General features: G+C 46.6%; 1 protein-coding gene across 1 annotated transcript in view; it reads left to right on the forward strand.

Annotated features, from left to right (window-relative positions):
- CDH13 (cadherin 13) overlaps positions 1-15,878 on the forward strand; it is a 638,997-nt gene that overhangs the window by 375,240 nt on the left and 247,879 nt on the right. The window contains exon 6 of the mRNA XM_056862383.1: positions 6,740-6,884. Coding sequence (XP_056718361.1) covers positions 6,740-6,884 — 145 coding nt within the window. The remainder of the gene's footprint in view (positions 1-6,739; positions 6,885-15,878) is intronic.

The following is a 15,878-nucleotide window of genomic DNA, read 5'->3' on the forward strand; positions in this document are numbered from 1 at the left end:
TTTTTGCAGGATTTCTCAGGGGGAACTCATAAATACTAAGCTGATTGTGAATTGAGCCAAGGGCAGTCCAGTGATCTCTATATATGTCATTTGCATTCTTTGTTGTTCTGGTTAGACTTTTGTCAGGTTAAGAAACTTACTGAATATTGGTGGACAGAGCATACTTCTTTATTGAAAATGTAGCTGCTCCCTCCATCTACAGTAGCTGGTGTTGCCAACTCTGGGTTGAAAAATCCCTGGAGATTTGGAGGCGGAGCTTGGGAGGGTGGGGTTTTGGAAGGGGAGGGACTTCAGTGGGGTATACTGCTGTAGAATCCACCCTCCAAAGCAGACATTTTCTTCAATGGAACAGATCTCTGTAATCTGGAAACCAGTTGTAATTCCGGGAGGTCTCCAGGCCCTATCTGGAGGTCTGTTGGCAACCCTAACAGTAGCTCAAGATGGCTTTTTTTTGTGTAGGTGTGGTCTTCGGAGGTCTGGGGGAGATGCATATGGGTCCCAATAGGGTTGCCAACCTCCAGGTACTAGCTGGAGATCTCCTGCTATTACAACTGATCTCCAGCCGATAGAGATCAGTTCCCCTGGAGAAAATGGTCACTTTGGCAATTGGACTCTATGGCATTGAAGTCCCTCCCCCCCAAACCCCTCCCTCCTCAGGCTCCGCCCCGAAAACCTCCGGCTGTTGGAGAAGAGGGACCTGGCAACCCTAGCTGTAATAGCTGGAGATCTCCAGCTAATACCTGGAGGTTGGCAACCATCACAACCCTCAACACACTTCAGAGCTTCCCTCCCCTGCATTCTGATGCATCAGTAGAAAGGGCTTCAACTGTGATTGTGGGAACTGGGGGGAAATGTTTGTTTAAAAGCAAAACTAATGCTGAGATCCCCAAAGGATTGCTGGATTCTTGACTGACATGAGGAGTTCTGTGTGGTACAGCCGCAAAGGCTTCTGTTCACCCATGTTTATGAATACCTAATGTGCTTTTTCTTGAGGGGGGGAAATAGAAGCTGACGAGCAGAGCCCTTAAAAATATCAGCCTCATTTATCATGGCAAAATAATCATTTGAATTTCTTCCCAGTGCAGCGTTTCTGGGAATGGGCATCTCCTGCGCTGCGGAGGAGCGGAGATCTGTCTGCAATGTGACTATCACATACAAATGCACCAGTACAATGAGCTATCATAGGCAACAACAAAGCGTCGCCTGGGCTCTGATAACTCTCTGGTGCTCGGCGTTTCCCTGCAATAATATCCCTCTCACTAGCCAAACATGCAAGAGATAAAACGTGCATAATAAAGAGAGGGTTGTATCTGAGAATGAGACACTTGTTTGGTCTCCCTTGCCTTTGTGGTTTACAGAGCTCAGGGGAAAGAAGAGGAATCTTTAATAATGCCTTTAATCAGCAGCGGTGCCTTACTTACTGAAAGACTGAGAATTTCACCACACGTGGCTTAAGAACATAGGAAGAGCTGCAGGGCTGGCATCAGCATGCCCTGAGCTGCCAGGGCCCAGGACCTTTGGTGGGGCTGACTGCCGCTGACCCACAACCACCCACCTCCCCTGCCCGTCTGTACCCAGGATCCCAATGGCCTAGGGTTGCCAGCCTCCAGGTACTAGCTGGAGATCTCCTGCTATTACAACTGATCCCCAGCCGACAGAGATCAGTTCACCTGGAGAAAATGGCTGCTTTGGCAATTGGACTCTATGGCATTGAAGTCCCTCCCCTCCCCAAACACCACCCTCCTCAGGCTCCACCCCCAAAATCTCCAGGTATTTCCCAATAATAGCTGATTATTTTGTCCCGGGGGACCCTATAATCTACAATATACCTGTCTTTAACCATTTCAGCCTTTTGGGAGAGATTGATATTATTTACAAGGTGCCTGGTGTGGGGAGCTACTTTGAAACTCCTTATGGGAGAGAAAACCAGGGTATAAAAACCAACTCTTTTTTTTCTTCTTCCCCTGATGTTGCTTTCTAGACTGGTTTGCTCCTGCCTTGCAAGACTGTAATTTGAACCTGCCCTTGATTTCTAGAACTGTTTGCCATGTGGATCCCAGATCTGCTTTTCAAATTATTCACATCCATCACTTGGTTCCGCTCATGGATCTGGTTTCACAACCTGGAGCTGGCAAGTCTAGCCCAGCGAACGTCCTGAAAGCATCAAATGAAGTTTTGTTTCTGAAACTAAAGAGGTCCAGAGGCCACCTGGGAATCCCATGCCCACTGCTGTGGCTCCTTGGAACAGTGGAACTCCCTGCCCCGTTGTGGAACTCCCTGTGCCCTAGGATGTGGTGATGGCTGCCAACTTGGAACAGGGGAGTGGACATGTTCATAGAGGAGAGGGCTATCCACGGCTACTAGCCAAAATGGATGCTAGTTATGATGCATACCTATTCCCTCCAGGATCAGAGGAGCATGCCTATTATATTCGGTGCTGTGGAACACAGGCAGGATGGTGCTCCTGCAGCCGTCTTGTTTATGGGCTTCCTAGAAGCACCTGGTTGGCTACTGTGTGAACAGTCTGCTGGACTTGATGGACCTTGGTCTGATCCAGCACGGCTTTTCTTATGTTCTTATGGAGGAGAGGGCTATCCATGGTTACTCGTCCAAATGGCTACTAGTCATGACGCACCCCTATTCTCTCCAAGATCAGAGGAGCATGCCTATTATATTCGGTGCTGTGGAAGACAAGCAGGATGCTGCTGCAGTCGTCTTGCTTGTGGGCTTCCTAGAGACACCTGGTTGGCCACTATGTGAACAGACTGCTGGACTTGATGGACCTTGGTCTGATCCAGCATGGCCTTTCTTATATTCTTATGTTCTTGTGGGGTTTAATTAGTGCCTTAGTTACCGACAGCCAAACACTCCTGCTTTCTTGAGCATCCCTGTCAGACACTCAAAAATATTTGAGAATTCAAAGATGTCAGATGAAAGCAAAGAGGACCAGGACTAGAAATCTCGTCCAGCTTCATCCAGCTTTGCAGCTTTTCACTAAGATTTCAAAAACAAAAAAGCCACATTTGCCATCTCGATCTTCCCTGCTATGTTTTTCCAGGAGATATGGGAGGGACCACAGGGGGTCTAAAAACGTTCTGCCTCGTTTGTTTATCCAGTTAATCTATTCCTACTCTGTATGTCTGATATTTATGAGTTATTTATAGATTTGCAGCGAACCCTACCGGGAGAGAATTAGGTCAGAATTCTAATTCCTTTGTTAAGATGGATAACTTATTATCTCATTCCACGGTGATACATTTCGCTTGTGTGTGTTTGGCTGTGCAAGGTTAGAGCATGATATTTATGTCTGGAAGAAGCGGCTGGGGATCCTTTGTATTACTGCAAGGACTCTTAACCCCGCTTCTGTTTATTTCACATCGACACCCTGGTGTCTTTACAACTTTATCTAACACTGGGTTCCAGACTTGCAGTTTGGGGTGCAGAGAACTTTGCTGCGATCGCATTCGCCAGCCAAACATACTATTTTGGACTGCCATGATCAAATGAGAGCCAAGACCCAGAATTCTTTCTTGGTACCACCAAATTGGAGAGGCTGCCAAACAAATGCCCTGTGGTGGTGAGAGCCAGTGTGGTGTAGTGGTTAAGAGCGTTGGTTTGGAGTGGTGGACTCTGATCTGGAGAACCGGGTTCAATTCCTCACTCCTCCACATGAGTGGTGGAGGCTAATCTGGTGAACTGGATTTGTTTCCCCACTCCTACACATGAAGCCAGCTGGACGGCCTTGGGCTAGTCACAGCTCTCTTAGAGCTCTCTCAGCCCCACCTGCCTCACAGAGTGTCAGTTGTGGGGAGGGGACGGGAAGGTGATTGTAAGCTGGTTTGATTCTGCCTTAAGTGGTAGAGAAAGTTGGCATATAAAAACCAACTCATCTTCTTCTCCTTCTCCTTCTCCTTCTCCGGGCCCCGACACAGCAGGAAGCTTCTTTGGGTCTGGTGATCAGAAGCTCACTCTTAGCAGTTCCAAGGGATAGGGTTGCCAACCTCCAGGTACTAGCTGGAGATCTCCCGCTATTACAACTGATTCCCAGCTGATAGAGATCTGCTCACCTGGAAAAAATGGCCGCTTTGGCAATTGAACTCTATGGCAATTGAACTCTAAGTCCTTCCCCTCCCCAAATCCTGCCCTCCTCAGGCTCTGCCCAAAAAACCTCCCACTGGTGGCAAAGAGGGACCGTGAGCATAGATGGTTTTCAAAGGAGGTTAGGCAGATTTGTAGATGACAGTGGCTACTAGCCATGGCAACTAAAGAGAGCTTCCATCTATAGAGGCAGCAACCTTATAAATACCATTGCTGGGAGGCAGCAGTAGGGGAGAGCCTTGACCTTTATGCCATGCTCATTTGGCCCTCCAGTTCCACTGGTTGGCTGTTGTGTAAAACAGGATGCTGGACTAGAAGGTCCACTGGAATGACCTGGCAGAGATCTTCTGATGTTCTTATGAGTCTGACTAATAGTCCATCTGTACCACTATCTGGCAGTAATTCTGCATGGTCTCAAGGTGTTTCCAGCCTTTCTTGTTTAGATCGTTTTTATCTGGAAAGGTTGGGACTTGAAACTGTGGCCCTTCTCTGTTGATTTCTGCATAGACTGGAGTCAGATGACCAATATCTTACTGAGACATATCCTAGGACGTGCATGCATCAGTAGCTTTGGGACTTCCCATGACACTTCTATGCTTTCCTTCTCATCTCTCATAATCTCCTCAATCTCTGATCTCTCTGCCTGTCATAGACAGGTTTTGTAGGCTGGTATTTCCCAATCCCTTCGGCTGATATTGGTTTACTTGTTTTGATGTCAAGAGTTTCCAGCAGTCTTGAATAAGACAGTCATGTGCTACCAGAGCAACTGGAGATTTTAGAATGCAAATTCCAAGATCAACTAGAAAGGTGTTTGTTGAATTAAGCTGTATCTCTGTTACCCAGATCCTATGGGCTTTCCTGATTATGTTTTCTTGGTCCAATTGCATCATGCAGGTTGGGTTGAAAACAGATGATATGTTTTTTTCTCCTAAAGTCCCAAATAAGTCTTAATGAGGGGGTTGTCACTGACTTTTTGTTAAGTCTAGAATAGACTGCATTTGTACCACGACACATCTGTGCAAGTTTGCTAATCTGTTAGTCTCTTTTGATTTGCCTCTGAGACATATTTCTCCCCCAAAGCAACAACACTTGTTTGTCTCACTGAGTCCATGGGAGGAAAGTCTACTTTAACAATATGTTCCCAGGTGAAAATCCAATTAACTTCCCAGAGCTTGCAACATGAGAACACACCAAATCTTTGCAGAGGTCCACCAGTATAACAACCTTTTTTTTTTTAAGGGGAGAAAGGGAATTGCTTTAGTTGTGAATAGAAGTTGATACGAACTCAGGGTGATCTGAGAATGCCATGTCAGTAGGGGTTATGATGAGTGTGGTTGATTTCCAAAAAATGTTTGATAGTCAAGGATGCGATGGGTGTCTTGTCACTATGCAACATACTGCATGAGGTAGACAGTCTTCCAGTTCTTAAGCAAACACAGTTCCTAAGTGCATGAAGGTTTCTGAAGGAAAAAACAGTAGCAATTCTGAAAGATATGCATACACATGAGAGATATGCACGTACACGAGAGAGAGAGAGAGAGAGAGAGAGAGAGAGAGAGAGAGAGAGAGAGAGAACATGCGGGTTAAGATTTTAATTTCACTGAAATCCATCTTCTTATCCTGTATCCACTTATGAAAATAGTCTGTAATGTGCATGTATGAAGTACCTAGGGTTGCCGTGTCCCTCTTTGCCACCGTTGGGAGGTTTCTTGGGCAGAGCCTGTAGAGGGCAGGGTTTGGGGAGGGGAGGGACTTCAATGCCATAGTTAGGGTTGCCAACCTCCAGGTATTGGCTGGAGATCTCTTGCTATTACAACTGATCTTCGGCCGATAGAGATCAGTTCACCTGGAGAAAATGGCCACTTTGGCCATTGGACTCTATGGCATTGAAGTCCCTCCCCTCCCCAAACCCTGCCCTCCTCAGGCTCCACCCCAAAAACCTCCTGCCAGTTGCAAAGAGGGACCTGGCAACCTTACATAGAGTCCAATTGCCAACACAGCCACTTTCTCCAGGGGAACTATCGGCTGGAGATCTGGTGTAATAACAGGAGATCTCCAGCTAGTACCTAGAGGCTGGCAACCCTTCTCCAGTCAGACCAGAATATGTTGTATAACAGAAAGTGTTTTTGTGTTTTGTGTGTGTGTTTGCAAAAGTTTTCTCGTTCCTTTCTGCTAATATTCTGTTCTCTCCATCCCAATGTTCAGCTTATGGGCTAACTTCCCATTTATTTTGTGCTTCACTATGTTCCCCTTAAGGGTAATTATGCTTGAAGGAGGGCGGGGGGGAGGGAGTAGAGAGACTTATTCTAAGCAAATATTCACTTCATTAGTATCAAATTGTGCCTCTCTTTTTTCTTCCCTCATTGCGTCCTCCAGCAAATTTGGCAATTCAGTTGCAAAGTGCCCAATGGGGATCTCAGCGTGAACACTCTTAGTTAGTTTTGCTTCTGTCGCCGGAGCGCCAGTCACAACCATCCTGCCTTTAGCAGAGAGCTCAGCCACCTCAAAAGCTAACCTTGCCGGGAGCTTGTTATGGCAGAACTGCTGATGTCAGCTCTTCGTTGGTTTTCCCCCCCTTCCATGTTTGAAGTCTTAAAACAATCTGGCTCACCCTCCTTTCTCTCCTCCTCCCCTCTTGCAGCTGCAAGTGGAGATCACCGACGCCAGCGGCAAAAGCATAGAAGGCCCGGTCCCGCTCGACATCATCATTATTGACCAGAATGACAACAGGCCCATCTTCCGGGAAGGACCTTACATCGGGCATGTCATGGAAGGGTCTCCAACAGGTAAACTGGCTTCAGATATATGGCCACCGTTTACAGGCTTCTCCCTCCAAGTTTGTGCTTATTGGTTGGTTGTTAGTTGTGATCAGCATGGTATGTACTTCCATCAGTGATCTTCGACCTGTGGGTGGCGATCCTACAGTGAGGGGTGGAGTGCTGGTTGCTGGGTTGTGAGCACCTGCACATCTGCCGTTTCCCCTTGCATTTTGGAAAGCTCTGCTGCTAGTTTAAAGGTCGAAAGTGCCTTCGAGTTGCAGCCATCTTATGGTGACCCTGTAGGATTTTCAAGGCAAGATACATTCAGAGGGGGTTTGCCATTGCTTGCCTCTGCGTAGCGACCCTGGACTTCCTTGCTGGTCTCCCATCCAAGTACTAACCAGGACCAAATCTGCTTAGCAGCCAAGATCTGATGGGATCGGGCTAGCCTGGGCCATCCAGGTCAGGGTAACAGCATGAGTTAGATAGCATTAATGTCCTGATGGAGTTTAGTCCTTCAGAGAGGCGTCCTCGCCCTGTCTTGAGCTACTCAGACATAGCTCATTTCTCTCTGTGCTTTCACCTCATTTTTTACCTCCTCCTCCTCCCTCGGGACTCCCTGCTGATTTAACCCTGTCTCTTCCAGCTCCACCGTCCTCATGATACTGGGTAGGGGAAAAGTTTGCTTGCTTCTTGACATACAGCTGAGGAGAGATGCGGCATCACCCAGCATCTCTTTCTGCAGGACATATAGAGATGCTCTTCTTCCATTCATCAAAGCCGAGCAGGAGATATGCGTTTTCACTTAAACTCAAAAAGACCCCTTCCTCTAAGACAAGGGAGTTCCCCGGGGCTGAGGCCACCACTGAAAAAGCCCTGCTCCTGCCAGATGCCAATATGGTTCACGTCACTCTTCAGTCTGTTTATAGGTTTGTCATTATGGCATTGCCTTAATTTCTAGTTATTCGTGTGGTCCCCCACTCTCTTCTTTAGCATCATGGCTAGAATTGATCCTTTCCTTATGTGAAGTAGAAGATTCGCTACTGTAAATCATTCAACCATTTATATAGGTGGTAACTTGCGTATATTGCCGTGGACACAATCCATCTTGGATTTTAAAACTGCATATTAAAAGAAAAACATTAGCAGAAGGTTTTATAAGGCTTGTTTTGAATAAATGTTGAGCAGGACAGATGTTCCGGCATGTTGGTTGTCTTGTGAAAAGGCTCTTGGTCCCTTGCGATCGAATGTCTGAGTTCCTTAATTAGGGGAGGAACTGTAAAAGCTGGAGTGATATTAAACTTTTGCTTTAAAGAAACATAAAAAAAATTGCTGAAGCTGAAAATACAGAACAAAGTAGGTCTTCAGAAAGTCAAGGTGACACCAAGAAAAGCAGGTTTGAAATTAAAATGTTGTTACTACCCTGAGCCCAAGGAATGTACAGGGGCAAACAAATAGATTTACAGTGCAATCCTAACCAAAGTTACTCCCTTCTAAGCCCATTAAAATCAATTGGCTTAGACTGGAGTAACTCTGCATAGTATTGCACATGTAGCAGACACTTCTGTGGGCTAAAAGCCAAAATTGGCAAATAATGTGTGCATGCACACACCCGCACGCATTGTGTTTGTATATGTGTGTGTGAAAAGTCAGGCTAAAATGCCATCCAATTCATTTCTATGCAGACTTCCAGAAGAAAGAAGATAAATACATTGATCATCCCCAGCGATTGCAATGAAAGATAATAGTGTCTCTCTAGTTATGTTGAGCTATCTATCTGTCTGTCTGTTTTTATGCCTACCTCCTTCCACCGAGCTTAGTCCATGTGTCTCATCTTCCCCACTCATCTCCCCCCACCCCATTTTCTCCTCACAACAATCCTATTAGGTTGGAAGGTCAGGGTGAAAGAGACTGACTACTCCAAGGTCACGCATTGAACTTCGTGGCCATCTGTCAGCATTCAATGCTGATTCTATAACCTTGGGAAGATCACGAGAGGGAGGGCATCTTTGCCATCTTCTGGGCATGGAGTAGGGGTCACTGGGTGCGTGTGGGGGAGGTAGTTGTGAATTTCCTGCATTGTGCAGGGCGTTGGACTAGATGACCCTGGTGGTCCCTTCCAACTTTATGATTCTATGATTCTTTGAGTGGGGAATCAGGGATGCGAACTCCCCAAACCTAGCTGCGTGCCTCAGCTTCTATTCCACTCTGGCTCTCCTTTTCAATTGGCTTAATTTCAGCTAATTGAATGCCTGTAATAAATGAGGAACATGTTGTCCTTGTTGAACCCCTGCTTAATACAATTAAACCTGATAAATTCAATAGAATTATTTTTCCCTCCGGAGTCGCCCTTGGAACTTCTTTTGTTGAGTAATGGAAACGTTCAGGTCAGAGACGGAAATGTTCTCCCAGTGGGTTGTGAATGCTTGTTACAAAAATTATAAGTATCTCAAATGTGTGCCCATTTTGTATTTTGCAAAGAGACTGACCTCTTTGTCCCAGGTAGTCAGCAGAAAAGCATTGCTAGTTTCAGGGAACACTCAAGAGGAGACTCTAGAGGGGAAGGGCCGTGGCTCAACGGCAGAGCATCTGCTTGGCATGCAGAAGGTCTCGGGTTCAATCCCCGGCACCTCCAGTTAAAGGGACTAGGCAAGTAGGTGATGTGGAAGACCTCTGCCTGAGACCCTGGAGAGCCGCCGCCGGTCTCAGTAGACAAGACTGACTTTGATGGACCGAGGGTCTGGTTCAGTAGAAGGCAGCTTCATGTGTTCATGTGATGGAAATTAAGGTTTATGGGAGGGGCTGTGGCTCAGTGGTAGAATGTCCCAGATTGAATCCCTGGCATCTCCAGTTAAGGGGACCAACCAAAGAGGTGATGTGAAAGACCTCTGCCTGAGACCTGGAGAGCCGCTGCTGGTCTGAGTAGACAATACTGACTTATGGACCAAGGGTCAGATTCACTATAAGGCAGCTTCATGTGTTTTAAGGGGAGGGGCTGTGGCTCAGTGGTAGAGCATCTGCTTGGCTTGCGGAAGGTCCCAGGTTCAATCCCTGGCATCTCCAGTTAAAGGGACCAGGCAAGTAGGTGATGGGAAAGACCCCTGCCTGAGACCCTGGAGAGCCGCTGCTGGTCTGAGTAGACAAGACTGACTTTGATGGACCAGGGGTCTGATTCAGTAGAAGGCAGGTGAGTTTCCACCTGGTTGCTCACTGTGTGAACAGACTGCTGGACTTGATGGGACTTGGTCTAATTCATCATGGCTTTTCTTACGTTGGTCTGGTTTACCGGGACAGCAGGCTAAGTTGTTGGGATTTTCCAGAAGGATCTCACGCTTACCCTGAGGGATCTTAAGGTGGAAGAAAGGCCAAAGAATCACACTGATGATTCATTTGCCCTGTAATAATGAGCAGCGTAGTGAGTGTGTTTGCATCTGTGCCATTGCTGATTTTTATTAAGACATAGACGGACGGCCGATAGCTGTCGTTCAGAACTTACTTACAATAAATGGAATCGATAGGAATAGCTGCCTTCTCATACAACTGATGCAATTTTGAAGGCTGTGGGGGGAAAAAACGCAGTTCCCATCACCCTAGAAAAAATCCATGCTGGGGAAAGTAATATATAGGAGTAATCTACCCTGCAAAGCAAGGTAACTCTCTTCTCCCCCTACTCCGGACTTGGAAAGATATAATTTGTGATTTGAGGATAGGGGAATTGTTGCAGAGAAGAGGTACATGTGTATGTATGAATGTATTATGAAAAGCCCTCCATGGGATGCTCGCAAATGACCATCAAACATTTTCAAGTGTCCAATAGGGAAGCGTTTAAAAGAGTGAGGAATTTCCGGTCAAGCATGAGAGTGTTAAAGGCATCTTCTGACCATAAACGCCATAAAAATGAACCCGGCAAGGGAACTCTGAGCTTACTGGGTGTGCTGATCCTTCAAAAATTTCGAGGATGCTTTCTTTCCCCTGCATTTAGAAGCTGCTTCGATGGTTTTAATTGAGTGGGGGGGGGAACTCATTTCATTTGCGGAAGGCAGTTCACACAAGTGATTCTGAACATTTTTTTTTTACTTTTATATTCAGCTTGCACCAAATGCTCCTTCAACAAAGGGGTTAAAAACTGCTAATGGGGGAAATTGCTGGTAAATCACCCCCCCTTTTTTAACAAAAAGGTAGAAGCTTGTTTTCCATTAAGCTGTAATAACCCAAGGATGTTGCATTCCAGCTGAGGAAGCCCCCAAAGCAGAACAGATGGGAAACTGCCTTTAAGTACTTTGAAGAAGAAGAAGAAGAGTTGGTTTTTATATGCCCACTTTCTCTACCCTTAAAGAAGAATAAAATCGGCTTGCGATCACCTTCCCTTCCCCTCCCCACAACAGACACTCTGTGAGGTCAGTGGGGCTGAGAGAGTTCAGAGAGAACTGTGACTAGCCCAAGGTCACCCAGCTGGCTTTGTGTGCAGGAGTGGGGAAACCAAGCCGGTTCTCCAGATCAGAGTCCACTGCTCCAAACCACCGCTCTTAACCACTACACCATGCTGGCTCTCCATGTTAAATATCCCTTTGTGGGGATATTTAACAAGGCACATGGCATGAAACTAAGAAGAGTAGCCTTGAGGATTTTTCATCATTATGTAAGAATAATGTCTAAAACTGGAGAAGGACCCAGAAGAGGCATTTGGCTAGCTATGGGAGGGCCTCTGGCTCAGTGGAAGAGCCTCCGCTTGGCATGTAGAAGGCCCCAGGTTCAGTCCCCCACATCTCCAGTTAAAAAGGACTCTGCATTAGGTCAGAGATCCCCAACATAGTGCTTGTGGACACCTGGTGTTTACCAAGTCTTTTTAGATAGTGGGCGGTGCCAGATGGGACTTTAGCCCAGCAAGGTTTCTGATCTGCCATTTGGAGATTTGATTGGCTGTACAGATTTTAAGCACAGCAACAACATTGCTTTGGCAACAGTTGCCACCACAGCTCAAGGATCTTCACTGTGTGACTGAAGGTAAGCTGCAGCAGCCTTCATTCATTCATTCATTCAGTCAGTCAGTCAGTCAGTCAGTCAGTCATTATTTAATTCACGTATTCCCCACCTTTCTCCCCAAGGGGGATCCAAAGTGGCTTACATAATTCTCCTCTCCGCCATTTTATCTTCACAACAACCCTGTGAGGTAGGTAGGGCTGAGAGAGTGTGACTGGCCCAAGGTCACCCAGCGAGCTTCCATGGGATGATTGGGGATTCAAACCCGGGTCTCCCAGATACTAGTCCTCAGTGGAACAGACTTCCTCGGGAGGGGGTGAGCTCACCTTCCCTGGAGGTTTTAAAGCAGAGGCTAAATGGCCATCTGTCAGCAATGCTGATTTTATGACCTTAGGCAGATCATGAGAGGGAGGGCATCTTGGCCATCTTCTGGGCATGGAGTAGGGGTCACTGGGGTGTGTGTGGGGGGGAGGTAGTTGTGAATGCCCTGCGTTGTGCAGGGGGTTGGACTAGATGACCCTTGTGGTCCCTTCCAATTCTATGATTCTATGATTCTAGTCTGACACTCGTAACCACTACACCATTTTGAGACTGGCTCTGCCTCCTGTGGCAGCTGTTTTTTGGTTGTGCCCACTATCCTGTGTCAAAATTCCAAAGGTGCCCACAGGCTCAAAGAGGTTGGTGACCCCTACAGTTGGTGATGTGAATGACCTCTGCCTGAGACCCTGGAGAGCCATGGAGAGGGGCTGTGGCTCAGTGATAGAGCATCTGCTTGGCAGCATCTCCAGTTCAAGGGACCAGGCAAGCAGGTGATGTGAAAGACCTCTGCCTGAGACCTTGGAGAGCCGCTGCCGGTCTGAGTAGACAATACTGCCCATGATAAACTGATGGTCTGGTTAATTGTAAGACAGTTTCATGTGGGGTATTGTGATGTGATATGACAGCACACTGGAAGCTGGGGCGATGCTCCCATGCTAGCAAATGGAAAACGAGTTACAGAGAGAGTCTTCTCATATTAGATAGAGCATGCAAGCCTGCCCTCTTTCAATTAGCCTAATGGGAAGGAAACCAGCAGAGTGAATATGTAAATGAACAAAAATGAGCTCTCGTTCAGCAGGGGGCACTCGGAAGATGTCAGCCCTCGGTCCCAAACAGGGTGTCAAAAAGCAGAAAATCCATCCCTCAGCCTTCCCTTTCTTTTCCCTCAGTGATCCGTGTTGTTGCTGTAGCCATCTTTGCTCGAAACGTGTGCTGAGGATTATAAAGTCCTTTTTTTCCTCCTTAGTGGACGCCGTTCCATTTTGTTTTGCAGTCGCCACTGGTATGTAGGCAGGGGGTGAGAAAAAAAATAGGGCCGCTTAAGCTTTCAAGTGACGGAAATTGCATTCAATTTGCTGAGCACGGCGGGATCTCTTCTAGTCTATGACCTGTGTTGCTAACAACCTCGGGGAAACTACAGGGGGGTTCACTTATGAGCTTTCTGGAGCCAGCAGATAGAACAGACACTTAAAAAAAAACACACGCAACACACAAACACCCAATATGCTTCCAGTGGAAGAACACATTCGCAGACAATGTTGTTTCTCTACTGCTAAGTATCTCCACAAGCTTGTCCTGGAATATCATCCAAGGTGTTCCTACTAGGGTTGCCAGGTCCCTCTTTGCCACTGGCAGGAGGTTTTTTGGGGCAGAGCCTGAGGAGGGCAGGGGAGGGACTTCAGTGCCATAGAATCCAATTGCCACAGCAGCCATTTTCTCCAGGTGATCACAACTCTATTGGCTGGAGATTAGTTGTAAAAGCAGGAGATCTCCAGCTAGTACCTGGAGGTTGAGCAAAAAGAGACAGCAACGTGGACCACTATATCTATATGCTTATATTCAAAATGACAAATAACGATTACATGCAAATCACAAAATGTAACATGCACTGATGCAATCCAATACAAAACAGTATGTGCATTCAAAATAAGTGTGCAATGCTTGATCTTATAAAAGGTGGAAGCAGGCAGAAAATGGTAAGCAAACACTACACATCCCAAAATTATTGCAAAATATTAACAAGAGTATCTCCTGGAAGGTAAGAAACCAGTTTCACTGGAGGTAGGAATAATGTTAGCATTGGTAACTGTACATTGTACAACATTACCTGGAGGTTGGCAACCCTAGCTGGAGATCAGTTGCAATAGCAGGAGATCTCCAGCTACTACCTGGAGGTTGGCAATCCTAGTTCCTACACGTCACCACAGCCAGTGGTGATCTTCTCTTGCCCCTCGTTACGTTAGTGTGTTTGTTGCATGAGTTGCAGGGGAATCTCTTCCACTCTTGCTTTTCTACTCTAGCGGAGAACTAGCTGTCTGCCCATTCAGGGGGGTTCCAAGTAATGTGGGTGCTGGGGAGAATCAGAGAGTCCTGGGCATGATTCAGCCTTGCTCTTCCTGCTAATTCCCCCATGACCCGCAAATGCGCCTGTTGTGTGTGAGTGTGTATGTTTTTTTTAATGTTTTTCTGAAAATATTTTCACCACAGCCAGATTTTGTCTGGTAAATTATATGCCACTTTCCCTTCAACACAGGGAAAGTGACTCTCCCTTCTCATCATACCCTTACAACAACCCTGAAGATCTGGGAGCCCTCCTCAGGCTCCGCCCCCAAAATATCCAGGTGTTTCCCAACCTGGAGCTGGCAACCCTATTTATAAATCCCAGAAAATAGGTTTAGAACAATGTGACACTGCTTGGGATTGGCCTGTAAATTGTGCTAAAATGAGGGCTGGCAGGATAGGATCCTCTCCTTCTGGGCCTAATCTAGGGTTGCCAGATACCAGATAATGCTGGACACTTGCACACCAATAAAGGGGGCTGCCCATCGCTCCTTAGCTGGCCGGTGGGCGGAAGCAGGTAAACCCAGAAGTGACAGGGATGCACTAGCACATTCCTCCAAAAACTCCATGGTTATTGCACTGATCACTCCCCCTGTCCCACCACAACAACGCTCCTGCCGTTGGCGAGGGGGATTTGGCAACCCTAGCCTAATCCACAGTTTACTAATTGTTACAGGCTGAGTCTAGATTGAGCACAAGCCGGTTCTGTAGAGTTGCCAACCTCCAGGTACTATCTGGCGATCTCCTGATATTACAGCTGATCTCCAGCTGATAGAGATCAGTTCACCTGGAGAAAATGGCTGCTTTGGCCATTGGACCCTATGGCAATTAAGTCCCTCCCCTCCCCAAACCCTGTTGGGGCTCCACCCCAAAAACCTCCTGCCGGTGGTGAAGAGGGACCTGGCAACCCTAACGGTCTCTCCATCTCTGTACCAATGGGCAGCTCTCTCTTCCCTTAAAACAAAGGGGGAGGGTCTGTGGCTCAGTGATAAAAGCATCTGCTTGGCATGCAGAAGGTCCCAGGTTCAATCCCTGGCATCTCCAGTTAAAAGGACTAGGCAAGTAGGTTATGTGAAAGACCCCTGCATGAGACCCTGGAGAGCTGCTGCCGGTCTGAGTAGACAATACTCACTTTGATGGACCAAGGGTCTGATTCAGCATAAGGCAGCTTCATGTGTTCAAAACTGGCATCTTCCAGGACCGTGGTCACATTAAACATTGCATTCCAAACAGTGAAAACCATGATTTCTTTTCTTCTTTTTTTTCCTAATCAACATCCTGCCTGTAGAGATCTGTGAAAATGAGTGACGTCTTGAATGATCTGCAGGGAAAACACAGTAATGATAGTTACAAGTAAATTACAGTCACACAGTTAGACTATTGCTAGTTCTAATGATCTTAAATTAACATTATGAATAGAAAAAACATCCAGGGCAACATCAAATCAATTTATGCACATGGCTTTCTGTTGCATGTTTCAATACTAAACTCTTCCAACAATGCCTGTTAAGATTGGTGTGCATATCCGATGAAACATCAGTGGAAGTCATCTCCAACTAAGCAGTGCTTCATTAACTCGGTGACCATTATGCAAACTGTAACGCCGGCTGTGGCACGCTCCTTGTGCAATTGTGAGCACTTTCCATTTCGAAATATCACTCT

The sequence above is a fragment of the Euleptes europaea genome, chromosome 17 (assembly GCF_029931775.1).
Source record: "Euleptes europaea isolate rEulEur1 chromosome 17, rEulEur1.hap1, whole genome shotgun sequence".
NCBI classification, from domain to species: Eukaryota; Metazoa; Chordata; class Lepidosauria; order Squamata; family Sphaerodactylidae; genus Euleptes; species Euleptes europaea.